The sequence below is a fragment of the Rhinichthys klamathensis genome, unplaced genomic scaffold, assembly GCF_029890125.1.
Source record: "Rhinichthys klamathensis goyatoka isolate OS25496 unplaced genomic scaffold, OSU_Roscu_1.1 h1tg000121l_1, whole genome shotgun sequence".
Taxonomy (NCBI): domain Eukaryota; kingdom Metazoa; phylum Chordata; class Actinopteri; order Cypriniformes; family Leuciscidae; genus Rhinichthys; species Rhinichthys klamathensis.
The window spans coordinates 4784327-4804716 of NW_026606658.1; the positions used below are offsets into that span (position 1 = coordinate 4784327).

Here is a 20390-nt window from a genome sequence, read left to right on the forward strand (position 1 = left end):
GTCAAGACAATCTCCTGAACTCCAAACTGAATGTCAGAATGGGAAAGAAAGGTGATTTAAGCAATTTTGAGCGTGGCATGGTTGTTGGTGCCAGTAGGGCCGGTCTGAGTATTTCACAATCTGCTCAGTTACTGGGATTTTCACGCACAACCATTTCTAGGGTTTACAAAGAATGGTGTGAAAAGGGAAAAATATCCAGTATGCGGCAGTCCTGTGGGCGAAAATGCCTTGTTGATGCTAGAGGTCAGAGGAGAATGGGACGACTGATTCAAGCTGATAGAAGAGCAACTTTGACTGAAATAACCACTCGTTACAACCGAGGTATGCAGCAAAGCATTTGTGAAGCCACAACACGCACAACCTTGAGGTGGATGGGCTACAACAGCAGAAGACCCCACCGGGTACCACTCATCTACACTACAAATAGGGATAAGAGGCTACAATTTGCAAGAGCTCACCAAAATTGGACAGTTGAAGACTGGAAAAATGTTGCCTGGTCTGATGAGTCTCGATTTCTGTTGAGACATTCAGATGGTAGAGTCAGAATTTGGCGTAAACAGAATGAGAACATGGATCCATCATGCCTTGTTACCACTGTGCAGGCTGGTGGTGGTGGTGTAATGGTGTGGGGGATGTTTTCTTGGCACACTTTAGGCCCCTTAGTGCCAATTGGGCATCGTTTAAATGTCACGGCCTACCTGAGCATTGTTTCTGACCATGTCCATCCCTTTATGGCCACCATGTACCCATTCTCTGATGGCTACTTCCAGCAGGATAATGCACCTTGTCACATAGCTCGAATCATTTCAAATTGGTTTCTTGAACATGACAATGAGTTCACTGTACTAAAATGGCCTCCACAGTCACCAGATCTCAACCCAGTAGAGCATCTTTGGGATGTGGTGGAACGGGAGCTTCGTGCCCTGGATGTGCATCCCACAAATCTCCATCAACTGCAAGATGCTATCCTATCAATATGGGCCAACATTTCTAAAGAATGCTTTCAGCACCTTGTTGAATCAATGCCACATAGAATTAAGGCAGTTCTGAAGGCAAAAGGGGGTCAAACACAGTATTATTATGGTGTTCGTAATAATCCTTTAGGTGAGTGTATGTGAGGAACAGACCAAGTAAATGATGACAAATGATGAATTAAAAAAAATAAAATAAATACAACTAAAACGTTGAATTTGTCATGAACTAACAATACATAATAGCTTTTATTATTCTAGGTTCATGTTAATTTGTATATTCACCGTTCAAACTTTTGAGGTCGGAAAGAGTTTTGAATGTTTTTGAAAGAAGTTTCTTCTGCTCACCAAGGGTGCATTAATTCGATCAAAAATACAGTAAATACAATAATATTGTGAAATATCATTACAGTTTAGTTTATATTTCTATTTAAATTCCTGTGGTAGCAAAAGCTAAAATTTCAGCAGCCATTACTCAAATCTTCGGAGTCACATGATCCTTCAGAAATCATTCTAATATGCTGATATCTTTGTGGAAACCATTATACATTTATTTAAGATTCTTTGTCGAATTTATTTCAAATAGAAGTCTTTTGTAACAATGTAAATGTCTTTACTGTCGCTATGCTTCGATGGCTAAATAAAATTAATTCAACTCTTTAACAAAAGTACCCAATATGTTTCAAGTTCATGACACCTAATATGCATTAACGAATGATCTCAAATTGAAACATATTGTGCAATATCATGTGAAAAATCACAACCTATTCTTACAGCCCAGCAGATGGCAGAGCCACACAGGATTGATCAGGATTTAGAATAACAGAAGTTGTCCAGGAGGGGGCAGTGTGACCTCTTTCTGACACCCGTGTATCACAATGTGGTTTGAGGTGACAGTCTAAGTTGTTTGAAGCAGTATAAAAGAGAGCGAGAGAAGTCAGATGAGGTTATGAAACTTTTATCAAGTTTAGCCATTATAAGTGGTTTATGATAAAATACAAGTTTTATTTTCTAAGTAAAAAAAAAGAAAAAGAAAACAGCACGTGAGTGAAAATAGCTGAAAAATGGCCGTCCAGTAAGTTCACAATGCTGGTTACTACTTTTAATTTTGTTTAATCGCCCAGGGCTCCCAAGCTTCTGCACACGATTGTATTTGTGGATAGGGAAGGCAAGTAGAAGTGGTATGGTTCTATCAATGAACTGTGCTCATTAAAGACTCTGACATCCTTTTCACAAGGGCTTTTATCGCTTTCATCATTTGTCTCTTCTCTATTTTGCACTTTCACTTCTTCCGTCTCTTGTTCAGCTTCCCCTCCCATGCCCCAGTTACACTCACAGTGATATCTAGTGTCCTCGTTTCTCTTTTTCACTCTTCGACTACCACCCACTGTATAATCTCCCTTCTCATTCGCCCGCATCTGAGAACACAGGACAAACTGACGGAGGGCAACAAAGCAAGAAACGCAAAGAAAGAAGGGTTGGAGGCGGTAGTAGTGCGGGAAGGGGGCCGAAAGAAGAAGGAAGACATGATTTGGGAGGGAAGAGTAGTCGTGTACTCTTTTTGAACTGCTGCCTCTGGTTTTAATCAGCTTTGGGATCACAGCCATATTCTTATCAACTGTAATTACGCTGCAGAAATGTAAATAACATTACACAACTGTTTCTGATGAGGCCTGTTGGGTAGGGTGACCATGTTTTGATTACCAAAAACCAGGACACTCCGCCCGGCAAACAGATACTCAAATGATACCTGAAGTTTACTCAAATATGCCTTATTAATTTCAATACATTTAAAGTAGGCTATGCCTCCTCTGTATGGATAGAAAATTGTTATATTACAAGACACAAATTCAGATAGGCTTCTCGGAGGTTACTCTCAACATGTTTTATTATGACAGGTTTCAAAAATAATGAATGAAATAATGTCTCTTCTGTATTAGAAAAATAAATATATAAATAATAAATAACTAAAAGAAATACCTCTAAATTGAACAAAAATAGCTCTCACAAACTTACAAAAACGAACTAACAAAATATAATATTATATCTTTAGTTTTCTTCCTCTTTATCCTGTTTTTCTTCCTCATCCTCCTTGTTTGCCCATCTATATTTTGCTGTAGAGCTGATCTTTCCCAGCAGTTTTTTGAAAACCAGGACATTTTTATCACTTTATAAAAAACAGCCAGGACAGGACAGGATGTGAAAACAGGACATGTCCTGGGAAAACAGGACTGTTGGTCACCCTACTGTTGGGACCATGGGTAGACATGCTCCTGCAGAGAGAAAATTATATTATATTATTTAAAACTTAACATCAGTTTTATTTAAATAATATTTTTTAAAGGATTCTAGCCTACTGATTAATAAATATGAATAATGGTTATTATATTATATTATAATATATTATATTATTTAAAACTTAACATCAGTTTTAATATATAATTATTTTTTAAAGGATTCTAGCCTACTGATTTAATAAATATGACTAATGACTATTATGTTATATTAAATTATATTATATTATAAAAACGTAAGTTCTAAGACTTATCAAATAAAATAAAGAATTCTAGCCTATTGATTATTAACAAATATGAATAATGACATTATATTAAATTACAATCTTAACTTAAGTTCTAATAAAAATAAAATGAAATAAATAATTCTAGCCTGATTCACCCCATGTCGCATAAGTGTTACATATGATGTATTATATTTATTATATTAAAATTTAACTTAACTTTCAGTGAAACAATTCCAGCCTGATTATTAACAAATATGAATAATTATATTATATTATGTTATCTTTAGTGATGTCGAATCGATGAATCACGAATAATCGAATCTAACATAAGTTTTTGTTATTTACCAAATATGTGTGCATATATTATATTAATTTGTCATCATTTTTATATATATATATTAGGGCTGTCAAACGATTAATCGTGATTAATCGCATCCAAAATAAAAGTTTGTGTTTACTTAATATACTGTATGTGTGTGTACTGTGTATAATTATTTTTAATACATAAATACCCACACATGCATGTGTATTTAAGAAATATTTGCACGTATATACTGTATATAGACTGAATGTAGCCTATATATAATGTATATTTTATATAAATATAAACATTTTATATATAAATAACATATTTTTCTTAAATATATACATGTGTGCATTTATATACAAAATAATTATACACAGTACACACACATATATTATGTAAACACAAACTTTTATTTTGGATGCGATTAATCGTGATTAATCGTTTGACAGCCCTAATATATATATATATACACTCACCTAAAGGATTATTAGGAACACCATACTAATACTGTGTTTGACCCCCTTTCGCCTTCAGAACTGCCTTAATTCTATGTGGCATTGATTCAACAAGGTGCTGAAAGCATTCTTTAGAAATGTTGGCCCATATTGATAGGATAGCATCTTGCAGTTGATGGAGATTTGTGGGATGCACATCCAGGGCACGAAGCTCCCGTTCCACCACATCCCAAAGATGCTCTATTGGGTTGAGATCTGGTGACTGTGGGGGCCATTTTAGTACAGTGAACTCATTGTCATGTTCAAGAAACCAATTTGAAATGATTCGAGCTTTGTGACATGGTGCATTATCCTGCTGGAAGTAGCCATCAGAGGATGGGTACATAGTGGCCATAAAGGGATGGACATGGTCAGAAACAGTGCTCAGGTAGGCCGTGACATTTAAACGATGCCCAATTGACACTAAGGGGCCTAAAGTGTGCCAAGAAAACATCCCCCACACCATTACACCACCACCACCAGCCTGCACAGTGGTAACAAGGCATGATGGATCCATGTTCTCATTCTGTTTACGCCAAATTCTGACTCTACCATCTGAATGTCTCAACAGAAATCGAGACTCATCAGACCAGGCAACATTTTTCCAGTCTATAACTGTCCAATTTTGGTGAGCTCTTGCAAATTGTAGCCTCTTTTTCCTATTTGTAGTGGAGATGAGTGGTACCCGGTGGGGTCTTCTGCTGCTGTAGCCCATCCGCCTCAAGGTTGTGCGTGTTGTGGCTTCACAAATGCTTTGCTGCATACCACGGTTGTAACGAGTGGTTATTTCAGTCAAAGTTGCTCTTCTATCAGCTTGAATCAGTCGTCCCATTCTCCTCTGACCTCTAGCATCAACAAGGCATTTTCGCCCACAGGACTGCCGCATACTGGATGTTTTTCCCTTTTCACACCATTCTTTGTAAACCCTAGAAATGGTTGTGCCTGAAAATCCCAGTAAATGAGCAGATTGTGAAATATTCAGACCGGCCCCACCAACAACCATGCCACGCTCAAAATTGCTTAAATCACCTTTCTTTCCCATTCTGACATTCAGTTTGGAGTTCAGGAGATTGTCTTGACAAGGACCACACCCCTAAATGCATTGAAGCAACTGCCATGTGATTGGTTGATTAGATAATTGCATTAATGAGAAATTGAACAGGTGTTCCTAATAATCCTTTAGGTGAGTGTATATGTGTGTGTGTGTGTGTGTGTGTGTGTGTGTGTGTGTGTGTGTGTGTGTGTGTGTGTGTGTGTGTGTGTGTGTGTGTGTGTGTGTGTGTGTGTGTGTGTGTGTGTGTGTGTGAGTGTGTGTAGAAATATGTGTGTGTAGCCTACTGTGTATATACAGTATACACACAGACATATACAGTGGGGAGAACAAGTATTTGATACACTGCCGATTTTGCAGGTTTTCCCACTTACAAAGCATGTAGAAGTCTGTAATTTTATCATAGGTACTCTTCAACTGTGAGTGACGGAAACAAAAACAAAAATCCAGAAAATCACATTGTATGATTTGTAAGTAATTCATTTGGATTTTATTGCATGACATACAGTAAGTATTTGATCACCAACCAACCAGTAAGAATTCCAGCTCTCACAGACCTGTTAGTTTCTCTTTAAGAAGCCCTCCTGTTCTCCACTCATTACCTGTATTAACTGTGTAAACACACATGTAAACAAAAACGTTTATGTTAGATGTGATTAATCGATTTGACAGCACTATTTATATTATATTAATTATATTATATTATTAAAACGTAACAACTTTTAGTAAAAAAAAATGTAGCCTACTTATTATTAACAATTTTTATGTTATATTATATTATATTCTAAACTTAAATGAATAGTTCACCCAAAATATGGGGATATGACATGATATAGCTAAAAACTATTATGTGAGTGATGATGTGAGTGAGTATTCTTATATTGTTAGGTTAATTTTAATTAATAATTTTGCATAACTTCCCAACATCTAGAAATAGTGCACAGCTATAACTTCTAAAGATAAGTGAGTTAGAAGAATTAGATCAGTAGACATTGAAAATGGCTCTGTCTTGACTTGTGGTTTGTTATGGTTATGGACAGTGTGTTAGTGTGACTCCATTCCCAGCTGAGGACAGACACAGATGAGGTCATTAACACAGCTCACTATCTCTAGCACTGCCGCAACCCAGAAGCCCTCGTGTGCTTCCCTCCGCTACTGTGAAGCAATCTAGACTCAAGTGAGTTCAGTGAACCTGTGCCCTGATGATTTAGAAGATCTAGAACATGTAGTCTTGCTCTGTGTGTCTAAAACATATCTTCTAAGCCTGTGAGTAGTGAAACTGCAGACACTTTTAAATACAGATGCATTGCAAACAATACAGCGAGATGAAGACCCAAGATCTAGATTACGTCACTTTCAATGCTTTTTAAGATCTCTTGCTCTTATTCTCTCTTTCTTTAATTTCGAAGTTGTCTTTATTAGGGCAAAATGTAAACTATATTTCTAGAGACATGCAGTTTCAGATCACTCTCTTTTTGTCAAATTTCAGATTTGTGTCATTGTCTTATATGCCGAGTTTCTGGTCTCTACTTTTCTACAATTAAGTGGGTGATTTGAGCATATTTTCTCTCTTTCAACCCTCTCTCTCCATGTCTTGCTTCTCTCTTTCTCTCTTCCTCTTTTTCCAGAGTAAATTGATGAGTTGAATTCACTCTCAAAACTCTAAACAATGTTGTATTGCAGCCAAACCTGAGCTCATATTTCTCCTCCACGACAACATCTTTCCTTCCATCTTTTGCTTTTTCTTAGTCTCTGTGTCTGCATTGCTCTCCGTTCTAACCTATTTTTTTTTTTTACACCTATCTGTTAGACTGCTGGCTCCGAACATCTTTATTTCTGTAAATTGTCAGTGCATCTAATTCAAAATTCTTTTAAAACGTCTTGATTTAGATGTAGAAAGCAGCAAGTCGAACCCTTGTTTTAAAGTTCTCCATAGCCCCTTGGTTTTATATTATTTATTTGAAAGAATGAACAGAGCAGTTTTATGTCTATCCTTGTATTGTTCAACTGGTTGATATTAGAAAGTAATTAGTAATACAGTACTTTTTAGAGAGAGTAATTATCACAGTAATCTAATCACATTGTTGAAGAAGCTAGTAATTAAAAAAATTAATTACTTTTTTAGAGTAACTTAACTTACCAGACACTGATTGTGAGATAACAAATTTAAAATGAGATACAAAGTCCCAATATGAGATATTAAGTTGCAACAATGTTGTAATTACAAGAAAGTCAATTGAGAAATGAAGTCACAATTACAGGAACATTACACACATTGGGGCATAATTACTTTTTTTTCTGGGTGGTAACAGGTTTCCATAACAGTCATAAATTACTGTCACACCCTAATGGGTTACTTGGGGTCATGAAATGCTTGTTTATTCAATTCAAACTATTTCTATACACACAATACCATTAAAATTTTGGGGCTGATTCCCAGGTTTTTTTTATGTTTTGTGGTCCCACTTTATATTAGTTGTCTTACTATGGTTTAACGTTTAAATTTATCAAGAGATAACTGCTATTTATTGTGTACATACATGTTTTTAATTTGTAGTTATATTTTAAAAATACCTGGCTGCATGTAAGTATATCTGTAATTCATTCTCTAATTATGTGTGTAGTAAAAAAAAAAAAAATTAAAAGTAATTTATTCCTGTCATGGCAAAGTTTTATTTCCTCCAGAAATCATTCTAATATGCTGATTTGGTGCTCAAGATATATTTCTTCTTATTATCAATGTTGAAAACTGTTAGCTGCTTAATATTTTTTTCAGGATACTTGTATGCATTTATTTGAAATTGAAATCTTTTGTCACATTATAAAATCTTTACTGTAACTTTAGATCAATTGAATGCATCCTTGCTGAATAAAACGGTAGTCTAATAATGATTAACATTTAGAATTACTGCGCATTTAACTACAAACTATTGCCACATTCGGTAGCACTGCAGAACGTACAGTACAGCTGTAATCCGACACGGATTTGTTGAAGTTGTTGAGTTGTGTATGTGTGTATAGGCTTCTATAGGCTTTCAATAATGCAGATTACAGGTCTTACCATGTTTGTGTACTGTATGTCTGTTTTGTGTTTTCAGCACCGGTTTGTCAGAAGCGTCCTGCACCTGCAGTCTTTAGAAAATAAGCCATTGAAAATGTCTTTCATAACATGTTATATAAGCTTGGATGAGACTAAACAGACGTTTCCTTACACCACCCGTCTATTGCAGCATGACAGAGAACTACCCTGCATAACACAGATGCAATGATACTCTGTTCTTTTCTACATTCATGAGTCATGACACAGTATTGAAAAGTCATCTTGTGTCCCCTTTTAAGCTAACAAAACAGAGCCAGTTTTGACTAACCCAAACGGGGCTGTGCTGTGTCCACTATCTTCCAATCGGGGCTGCTGTCTTGTGGTCCAACCCAAACGGAAGAAACTATTTGTTCATTTCTAATTAGGGGCAGGAAATGTTTGTTCATATTGGATTGGGTGGGCCTCCTTCAGATTTCTTGGCACATTTACACAAACTATTTAAGCATCCTGTTTAAATTCCTCCTCTCTGAATGAACAAAATACACAAGTGGGCTTTTGTACACGTACATAAGAGAACTTTGTTCATCAAAAGTCATGGCTTAAAACAATTTGTGTCAGTCAGGCAATGTGGAGCATGTCAGTGTGATATTTCTGGCGGCACTTCATTATGTATTCTGCATTAAATACCAACCACCACCATTAAGGTTCATTTGATATATCTATATTCTGATTGATTTAGTATACTATTATTGTCATTAAGCTCCCTGCATAATGCTTAAGAAGTATGGCTACAATAATATTGGCACAAAATAACAAGGTCCTTTCATGCAAGTACTTTAAAACTGATTCGTTCAAATTTCTTCAAATTCAAACCTAATGTTTGTCCCGCACTGTGCTACGGAAATGAATTATATATACCTCAAATCATGTGGCATACTATGTGATATATGCTTTTACATTTATAAGACTTAAAAACAACAATAAAATGTATAAAAAATCTAACAAAATGAATCAACAAAGTGTTAGGGACCTTATTTATATCTACACTTGAAGGTCGGAGCTTTTAACTTGAGCGAATAAGAAACTACTAGACCCTCTTCAATCTCAAATCCTACACTTTTGCATACGAAAACCACCTACAACAGTCTAGAATGATGCGGTTGACTTTTACACTGGCAAGCATCACTTCTGTACTGTGCACTAGTGAACTACTGACAGAGAATATAGGCAAACAGAAACTGAACAGAAACAGGACATACACGTTACAGATAAGAGATTAAGGGCCAGATTTACTGACAGCTTGCGTCAGCGCAAACCCTCTTTTGGCGTTAAAAAACTACTGTCAGGATTTACTAAAGGCACGCAGCGAAAAATGAGCAATGATAATGCGACTGACCTTATTGCATATACAGTACATTTGTTGGACTTTCCCTTTCTGACGCAAAATTTATGGGAGGGAGAGTATTACATAAGTCATGCAATGTGATTTACTTAGGTTTGTGGTAGTTTATGAGATTGATTTACTGGTATTTGTGCCATTATTTAACGCCCAAATAAAGCATATCTTATACCATTTTTTGCGCTTGACATGACTGATTTTTGCTGTAGGAGGAGGAACTGCAGAGAACAGAGAGAGCGTGTGATAGAAGGGAGGATTTTCTCACTTGTGTTAATTTTTTTGAATGCCAGAGGAAGACAAACATATTGTTTGTCAAGCCACATTATTTTTAATTAGCTGAATGTCACCGGCTATTTGTTTGCGACTCTACGCTAATTTGCGCAGCTCTTGGTAGATTGCATTGGTCAAAATGGAAATGAGCTACAGCATGTGTGTTCTTTAATTCTCCACTCCTATGGTGCTTTTATGGGATCGTGGTCTTACGCTAATTTGCCCTGTTTAGCAAATCTGGCCCTAAGTGATCATTTAGCAAAGAATACGATATATGATTTGATATGATGTATTTCCTTAAACAAAGACTTACAGTAATTGTGTTGTGTGTGTTTTTATGTTTTGTTTCCTTATAATCCATTGACCTTTGCTTAGCAAAGCTAAGTGTGAGTGGGTGTGTGAAACTTTTTGGACCCATGAATCAGCGTTATGATTGGTGCAAAAAAATCAGGGATTATGCCCACAAGAACACCATCACCACAGTCAAAGATTGAGCTGGACCAGTCTCCTTATGGGGGTGTTTGCTTAAGTGGAAATCTTGACAGTATGAAGGACATAATGGATTCTTTGAAGTCTCAGGCCATTTTGGCAGAGCGTATGGTGCCTTCTGTGCATAGACTAGACTGAAGCTTGATGATCAGTGGACTTTCCAGCAGGTCAATGATCCCAAGTATATATCTAAATCTACCCAAACCTGGTGAAGGGCTCGGTCCTACAATGTTCTTAAATGGCATGCTTAGTCTCCAGATTTAAATCTCATTGAAAATCGTTGGTGGGATTCTAAGAGAGCAGTGGCAACATGAAAACCAAAGATTATCAGTGATCTGAAAGCTTTTGCGCATGAGGCATGGGCACAGTTTCCACTAGAGAGGTGACAGAAGCTTTAACGCATTTAGAGGCAACATAAAAGTAAAGGATTTGCTACAAAGTTTTATGTTTTGGGGTTGTTTAGAGACATTTTTTAACAGAGTAACTTAACATTCTCAGAATTACACAAATGTGTATAAATAAACTTTCTATGATAGTGTACTGATACCTTAGTGCAAGTGTTTTCATAAAATGTTATCAAAGACTATAGGTGTTGGGATGTTGAATAAGTGGTAAATAACTGCTAAAATATGGTAATTATAATATTTATTATAATATTTTTAAAAACATCTATGTCTATGAAATGTCGCCATGTACAGTTGATAGCCGGGTAAACTTTAAACTGCGTGATTTCATGTAGCTTTACTGGAAATGCATTTCTCTGAATTGGGGATGTATCTCAACTTTCTGATCATAAACTATGTGGGAAAATAGATCACTGGATTATGATAAGAAGTGTATACAGTTTTTATATTGGTATGCCTATTCCCTAATTTATAAGAAGGGAACACAAGAATCTCAAACTTTCTTTTCATGTTTCCTTATTAGTTACATTACAAGAAATGTTTCCTACTGTGATTTAGAATGTGAGCTTCATTTTATCATCCAAGTGCCTGTGCTGGAATTATTTTATGTTTATTGTGTTTTCAGGTAATCATTTAAGCAAATGTGCTTTGTTGTCTGTTGGTGTGTGCATGTGCTTAACTGTTATCTGGACAGCTGTATGCGAAACTACAACAGGATTAACAGTGAAACTGTAGATGATTTAAATCACGCTAATACTGGGTGTGGAGTCCTGTTCTATGAAAATGAATATCTTTCTTGTCTTCTTTCTCATTCTCTCTCTATCTCTGTAGGATCGGTTGTTCTTTGTTATGGAGTATGTAAACGGAGGAGACCTGATGTTTCAGATCCAGCGCTCACGAAAGTTTGATGAAGCTCGTTCCCGTTTCTATGCAGCTGAGGTCACATCAGCACTTATGTTCCTGCACCAACATGGCGTCATCTACAGGTATACTCACACAGAGTAGAAGTCAACAGGAAATGTTATTCAGAGCCTGTTTTACTTTCATAATGTGTCATTTTTATGAATGTTGAATGAGTTTTATGAGATAGATTTTCAATGGGAAAAAATATAGGGCAGGATTTCATTTTATCAATCAAAAAAACTAGTGGATTGTGAAAAGTATAGGTATTGCATACCAAAATGGAGCCAGGTGGTTTAGACATTATTTTTGATTGAAAAAAATTACAAAAAATTGACCCTAGACTAAAAACACTTTAGTCTAGGGTCCAATTCTCACTGTCTCACTAGTTTTTTATTTGCATGCATATTACTAGGATTTTAGCTGTTTATTAGTGCTTATAAAGCACATATGAATGCCTTATTTTGCATGACCTTATTCTAAATCCCTTAATCCTACCCAATACCTAAACTTAACAGCTACCTTACTAACTATTAATAAGCAGTAATTATGAGTTTATTGAGGCAAAAGTTGTAGTTAATACCTAGTTTGTTAATAGTGAGTTAATAGTGAGAATTGGACCCTAAACTAAAGTGTGACCAAAAAATAAATAAATGCTTAATAAACATTAATATTTAATAATAATAATAACATCAATAATGCATTGTTGTTGTTGTTTCTTACATATAGCTGTCTCTGCATATTAAGCTACGGTATGAACACCCATTTTGACAAAACAAAGTGCACAAAAAGTGCACACTTCACCTTAATAGTCAACATGATATCACAATTGACCCTTTGTATGTTCTTAATGCCCATTTATATTCCTGGTCTTAATGTACACAATATTGACAAAATTGACTATATTATTTCATGTTACATTTTTTGGTGACACTAGCTGTGTAAAAATGGCACACTTTAAAGACACACACCTGTCATACCATGAGACTGCAGTGTGATCAGCTCCCACAAATGATGCCAATCCTACCCAGGCATCATCCTAACTGGCACTCAAAGACTTTAAATGCTTGTATTTGTTCCAACTCTGAGGTAGATGCGAATCCTATTTTACCCTGGAGAGTTAGAAAAAGATCACGCCATTGTCTCTGTAGCATTTAGTATCAGCTAACCTCCCTCAATGAAATAAAGTCACCATTCAGGCCAGAGCAGGTTTCATGCTCCCCAGGGACAGCCGAAGATACAGTTTATACTGTGGGCTGACCTCATCTCTGAGCTCTTGATACAGTTCAGATTTTTTGAACAGAGGCTGATAAGATGAAACAACTGTGAAAAGTCTCAAAGGACTAATCCATTACCTTTTTTCTGGGTCTGCAGACTCTACACAAATCTACAAGAGAAGCCCCCTCATTTTCTTAGCATTTCTTTATGCACACACTCACCCATTCTAACAGGTATTGACACACACGCACACACACACACACACACACACAAACACACACACACACACTACGTTCATAAAGCAACAAATACAGTTTGTAATTTTTAAAACTTTTAAAACAAGACTTACGTCTTGTTTAGAGTGATAAAATGACAAAACAGTTGCTAGTCTTGTTTGGAGTGATAAATATGGAAAAATACAGTTGTCAGTCTAGTTTGGAGTGATAAATATGGCAAATTACAGTTGTCAGTCTAGTTTGGAGTGATACATATGGCAAAATACAGTTGTCAGTCTTGTTTAGAGTGATAAATATGGCAAAATACAGTTTTCAGTCTTGTTTAGAGTGATAAATATGGCAAAATACAGTCGACAGTCTTCTTTAGAAATAAATATGGCAACACACAGTTTTCAGTCTTGTTTAGAGTGATAAATATGGCAACATACAGTTTTCAGTCTTGTTTAGAGTGATAAATATGGCAAAATACAGTTGTCAGTCTTGTTTAGAGTGATAAATATGGCAAAATACAGTTGTCAGTCTTGTTTAGAGTGATAAATATGGCAAAATACAGTTGTTAGTCTTGTTTAAAAGATATAAATATGGCAAAATACTGTTGTAAGTCTTGTTTAGAGTGAAAAATATGGCAAAATACAGTTGTCAGTCTTGTTTGGAGATATAAATATGGCAAAATACAGTTGTAAGTCTTGTTTAGAGTAAAAAATATGGCAAAATACAGTTATCTGTCTTGTTTAGAGAGATAAATATGGGAAAATACAGTTCACTAAGTGAACCGAATACATTATTCAATACACTACTGTCTGCTCATATGCACAGGACAATTTGAGTGTGACACCTGTTGATAAATACTGTTGTCAATCCCAAACATTGACTATGTGAAGTTGTGAATGTAGCCAAACACATTAATTCTTTCCCAGGTACAAACTTGTATGTATATGCAAAATCTCGCTGTCTTTCTGTCTATCACGCAATCAGACTTACAAGCAAAAATATACACTGGAAGCTGAATAGATAGGCTGTGATGGGTCACATGACACGAGAAAAGCACAAAAAGCAATATTTCTTATCCTCAGATTGGGTAGACACTGTAGTACTGTGATAATCCTACTGCTGACTGCAGCAAGATACAAGAGGTCAAACTACACACGACCCCCTTTGAGACAGTTGTCATTATTGCAGTACTAAAGCCCCTATCTCCCCTTCTTAACTATGTTATCCTGTCAAAAGTGCTTGCCATATCAGTGTGCTGATGCTTTTAATGATTTATTCTAGTCTAGTAAAGTGTTTTAAGTTCATAAATGTAAGTGAGCTGTCAGTGTCCATCTCCTTCTGCAGGTTTTGTTAATAGTAGTTATCCAAACATAGATCCGCCTTATGGTTGCAGGAATAGCAGTAAGTTCCCCAAAGTATTATATTAATAGTTCAATACCTGATTTAAACATATGATGATCGAATGTTTCCATATTTGTGGATTGTGATTTATCAGGTTTTGTAAGTGTCACTGTAAATGTGTAGATGGTTTTACATGATAGATCTGGCCTCGGGGAAGCGCTGAGGAATGTAAGTGGAGGTTGGATGAATAAGAGGATTAGAGCACCTTTCTGATGAATTCGAGGCCTCTTTATCCCTCAGCAACACCAAATTCTCTCCACTTTTTCTCTCCAGCTCGTCTATTTTTCTTGAGGAGTAAAATTGGGGAGAAAATCAAAAAAATATACTGTACACTTCTAATTTGTATAAGCACTGACTGTGTACACTTATAGGATATCAGGTTGATATCAACAGCGTCTCTAACACACGGACACTTTTCAAGACATTCAACTCTCTGTCCACCTCCACCACCCACCTCCTCTTTAACTGCTGATGATTTTGCTAACTTTTTCACCAACAAAACATCAACTATCAGCTGTCAGTTCTCAGCTCCACACACACAGGAACCCAGACCAACCTCTCCCACAGCCAAAAACCTTCTCTCCTCCTTCTCTCCACTAACCGAGGAAGAAGTATCTAAACTTCTCCTCTCCAGTCATCCTACCACCTGCCCTCTAGATCCCATCCCCTCACACCTTCTACAAGCCATCTCTCCCACACTTCTACCAGCACTCACACACATCATCAACTCATCCCTCCTTACTGGCATTTTCCCTACAGCATTCAAGCAGGCTAGGGTAACTCCACTGCTTAAAAAACTAACATTAAACACATCACTTTTATGGCGCTTTTCCACTGCATGGAACGGTACGGTTCGGTTCGGTACGGCACGCTTTGGCGCTTTTCCACTGCATGGTACAGTACGGCTCGGTTCGGTACGGCTCACTTATGGCGCATTTCCATTGCATGGTCCGGTACGGTACGGCTCGCTTCGGCTCGCTTTAAATGGTACCTGCTCTGTTGAGGTTCCAAGCGTACCGTACCGATACTAAAATGTGACGTGAAACACAACAGATCACTGATTGGTCAGAGAGACAGAATCGTCACTATCAGCGTCATTGTATTTGCGACACGAGACACTAAACCCACTCGATTTAAATAGCCAGTAGACAACAGCCACCGCTGTAGCACCTGTTTTAAAACTACTTGCTTGACTTGCTTGAAGAAAAAAGAAAGAAAGAAAACTTCCATAAAAAAGAAATGGCTGAATCGTGGTCAGTGGACGAAGTGCAGACGTTCGTCTCGTTGGTTGCCGAGGAGCGGATAAACTATAACGGTCCATCTATAATCCCACCCACTTTGAAGCGGTAAGTTACTGCAGTGGAAAAGCAAACCGAGCTAAAGCGAGCCGAGCCGTGCCGTGCTGAGCCGAGTCGTACCAGCAGTGGAAAAGCGAAGCGAGCCGAACCGTGCCGAGCCGAACCATACTGAGCCGTACCGAGCCGTACCAGCAGTGGATAAGCGCCATTAGAGAATTACAGACCTGTCTCTCTCCTACCATTCATTGCAAAAACACTTGAACGAGTTGCTTTCAACCAAGTATCATCTTTCCTGTCTCTAAACAATCAGCTGGATGTCAACCAATCTGGCTTCAAGAAAGGGCATTCAACCCGAGACCACATTACTGTCGGTCACAGAAGCCCTGCGGATCGCAAAAGCTGTTTCCAAATCATCAGTTCTCATTCTTCTGGATCTGTCTGCTGGCTTCGACACCGTGAATCATCAGATCCTTCTGTCCACCTTCTCATCACTGGGCATCACTGGAACTTCCCTCCACTGGTTTGAGTCCTATCTCACAGGTAGGTCCTTCAGGGTCGCATGGAGAGGCGAGGTATCCAAAGAACATCAACTGACCACAGGGGTTCCTCAGGGTTCAGTTCTTGGACCGCTCCTCTTCTCTATTTACACCACATCACTGGGACCCATCATACAGGCAAATGGTTTCTTTTACCATTGCTATGCTGATGACACAAAGCTCTAAACCTCATTTCAGCCAGATGATCCCACAGTAGCTTCACGTATCTCAAGCTGTCTGGCGGACATCTCGGCATGGATGAAGGAACATCACCTGCAGCTCAACCTGGCAAAGACTGAGCTTCTCGTCCTCCCTGCCAATCCGCCTCTACAGTACGACTTCTATCCAGCTACAGCTAGATTCATCATCAATGACACCATCAAGAATTGGTGACACCATCAAGTCGGTCAGAAATCTTGGAGTAATATTTTATGACCAGCTGACCTTCACAGACCAAATTACATCGATCATGCAAGAAGTGGTTGACTATATCTGTTGTGCAGGTCAATGCTTGTCTGTACAGAATTGCGGTCTGATTAAGCCCGTAAACCATTCAGTTTCTTAGCTTCAACTCTCTTTACTTTCTCTCTCTGTTCATGAATGTTTATCAGATATTTCTTTTTTGACTGAAGGTTGATCAGTTGCAGAGCCTCATGTTGAAGTGATGAGGGACTCTATGGAAAAATCACTCCACAAACAAAGTGAACACAGGAAGGCATTTCAATAGGGCCTAATTATATGTGTACATGCACATGTGTGTATGTGCGGGAGTGTGCAATTGTCTACTGGAGCTCAGAGGAAGTGTGGAAGTCAAATCCAAAAGGGGTCCAAAAGTCCACTTATTAAATTAGTGACCTAGAAATATATTTAAATAGAATTGTATTGTTTTATAATATATATTAGTGCCTTGCAAAATAATTCGTACAACTTAATTTTTTTCACATCAATCTACACTCCATACACCATAATGACAAAGCAAAAAAAACAGATTTGTGACAACATTGCAAATTTATTTAAAATTAAAAACTGAATGGAAAACTGCGATTTTCTGCCATTCTTCTCCTCAGATCCTTTCAAGCTTTGTCAGGTTGGATGGGAACCATTGGTGGACAGCCATTTTCAGGTTTTTACAGAGTTGTCCATAAGCCACTCTTGCATTGTCTTAGCTGTGTGCTTAGGGTTACTGTCCTGTTGGGAGGTGAACCTTCTGCCCTGTCTGAGGTTCTAAATGCTCCGGACAAGGTTTTCATTAAGGCTATCTCTATATTTGCTGCGTTGAGCTTTCCTTCTACCCTGACGAGTCCCCTAGTCTCTGCAGCTGAAAAACACCCCCACCGCATGATGCTTCTACCACACACTTTACTGTTGAGATGGTACTGTGCAGGTGATGAGCAGTGCCTGGTTCCCTCCATACATGATGCTTGGAACTGAGGTTCATCAGACCAGAGAGTTTGAGAGGGTCCTTTAGGTGCCTTTTTGCAAATTCCAAGTGGGGTTTCATGTGTCTTCACCGAGGAGAGGCTTGAGTCTGGCCACTCTGCCATAAAGTAGATAAGTGGAGTGTTGCAGTGATGTTTGAGTTTCTCCCATCTCCATATATGATCATGGAGCTCAACTAGAGTGACCATCAACTTCTTGGTCACCACTCTAACCAAGTCCCTTCTCCATTGATTCCTCAGTTTGGCAAGGAGCCCAGCTCTAAGAAGAGTCCTACTTGTTCACATCTTCTTCCATTGGGGATTATGGAGGCTACATGATTCTGTGAACCTTCAATGCAGCAGAATTTCCCCCCAGATCTGTGTCTTGACAAAATCCTTTCTCTGAGTTCTACCTTCAGCTGTTAGACCTTTTATTGAGAGGTGTGTGCCTTTCCAAATCATAGACATTCAATTGAATTTGCACAGGTTAACTCCAGTCAAAATGTAGTGACATCTACTTGATGTGGTTATTATAAGGCAGTATAACCAAATGTAAAAAAAAAAAAAAAAAAAAAGGGGGGAGGGAGGGGGGGGGGGGGGGTGGTATGATTACTTCCACAAGGCACTTATTTAAAATGAAGAATTATATATTTCTTACTTGTAAATATTGTACCTGTTCCTTATATATTTTATTATAATATTTGTATTTTCTGTGTGTTTTTAGGTATTTTATTTGTATTTTATATATTATATATATATTTTTTTTTTTTTCAATTTGGTCTCAGACTTTTGGACCCCACTGATTTATGTATGTGTAAGAGAGAAATTGATTGTCTGTGTTGAGTCCATTGAGGAGCCATTAACACTGAAGCATTTGTTGGAGCTCCTGGCTTTAAAAAAGCTAGGGTCCAATCCGCTAATTGCTATTGGCTATTGTCATGTTAAGTGTCTATCTCTAAAATCATTCTAACATCAATGGTTGCTGTCAAAAATAGAACAGTTACATAAACCTGGGCTGTCCGCCCTCATGTCAGAACAGATTTGTGCTTGAATGATGCCAGCAAAGAAATGTTGACATTTTTTTGCCAATCAACCATCAAACCCCAGGCCTGTTTGGCTCTCGTGTGCTATCTTTGTCCTGTAAAGCTTTATTGAACTATTGACACACAAAACACACTTATGAACTCAATTTATTTGATACGGTATAAAATACAGTAAAAACAGTTATATTTTGAAATGAATATATTCTTAAATATATTATTCATATCATATAAGTGTACATCATTTTGCACATTTCTTCATTTCTTTAAGGGTTAAACATTTGTAATGAGAAAACAATTACTGAGCACACTTTTAAATTAACTTGAGCTTCCTTACGAATGCATGTCTTTATTCTCTTTACTTGACTAGTATCATAAAATACAATAGCTCATATTTCAGTATGATAGACATGTTTTATGGGAGTATGTGAATCCTTATCTTCGAAGTGTTTAAATGGATGCACAACCGATGTTTTACCATTTACCATTTTTACACCCTGGCTTCTGTATTCCTCAATATAACCACATACACATATAAACACACAGTGTCACATTTCTCTCCGCAAACCCTTCCTGCTCCAACTCTCTCATTAAAGATATCTGTTAGATAGAGCATGGCAGGAGCTTATTGGCTGTACACATCCCCTCAGTCTCAGTCACTCACCCTTTGAAGCCATGCTACCTGTAAAGGGACAGATGCATTGGCAAGGCTTTGATAACAATGGCTCTACACATTCTTACACGAGCTAGAGTGGACTATTCTCAGGTGAATAGTACACTGATATAAGAAACTTCCATGGCTCATTAACTGCAATCTGAGGAAGGCACATATCACAGAGAGATCATGAGCCACGCTCTGATACGTCTGAAGAGACGTCTTCAGGTGTATTGCAGCATTCTTTATCAGTGCAATCTACCCAGATGCTAGAATTATGGGGTGTAAAAAGTACAGAGAAATATATTTAACCGTGTCAAAATTGTACTAAACTCAAGTGTCAAGCCAGCTTTGTGAGGTTTTTCTCTTTTTTTATATATAGCAATTCTGACTTTATAACTCGCAATTGTAAGTTTATCTCATAAGTGCAAGAAATAAACTCAGAATTGTGAGATATAAACTTGCAATTCTGACTTTTTTTCTTGCAATTGCAAGGAATTATGAGGGGGAAAATCTGAATTGTCCCAATCATCCCCTCAATTGTGAGGGGAAAAATCTGAATTGTGAGAGAAAAAGTCGCAATTGCCTTTTTTATCCTTTATTCCGTGGCGGAAACAAACTCCCATAATAAAATGCATAAATGTAAATGCTTCCACAAGAAGCAGTCTATTAGTCTATTAGACTTTGCAAGGCTCACACCAGATGGTAAACTGAAGGGTCTATCCTGGAGTCTGTTAACTGACATTGTTAA

At 37.5% G+C, this 20390-nt stretch overlaps 1 protein-coding gene across 1 annotated transcript in view; it reads left to right on the forward strand.

The window, feature by feature from the left end:
- prkcea (protein kinase C, epsilon a) overlaps positions 1–20390 on the forward strand; it is a 65373-nt gene that overhangs the window by 38286 nt on the left and 6697 nt on the right. The window contains exon 11 of the mRNA XM_056255613.1: positions 11778–11932. Coding sequence (XP_056111588.1) covers positions 11778–11932 — 155 coding nt within the window. The remainder of the gene's footprint in view (positions 1–11777; positions 11933–20390) is intronic.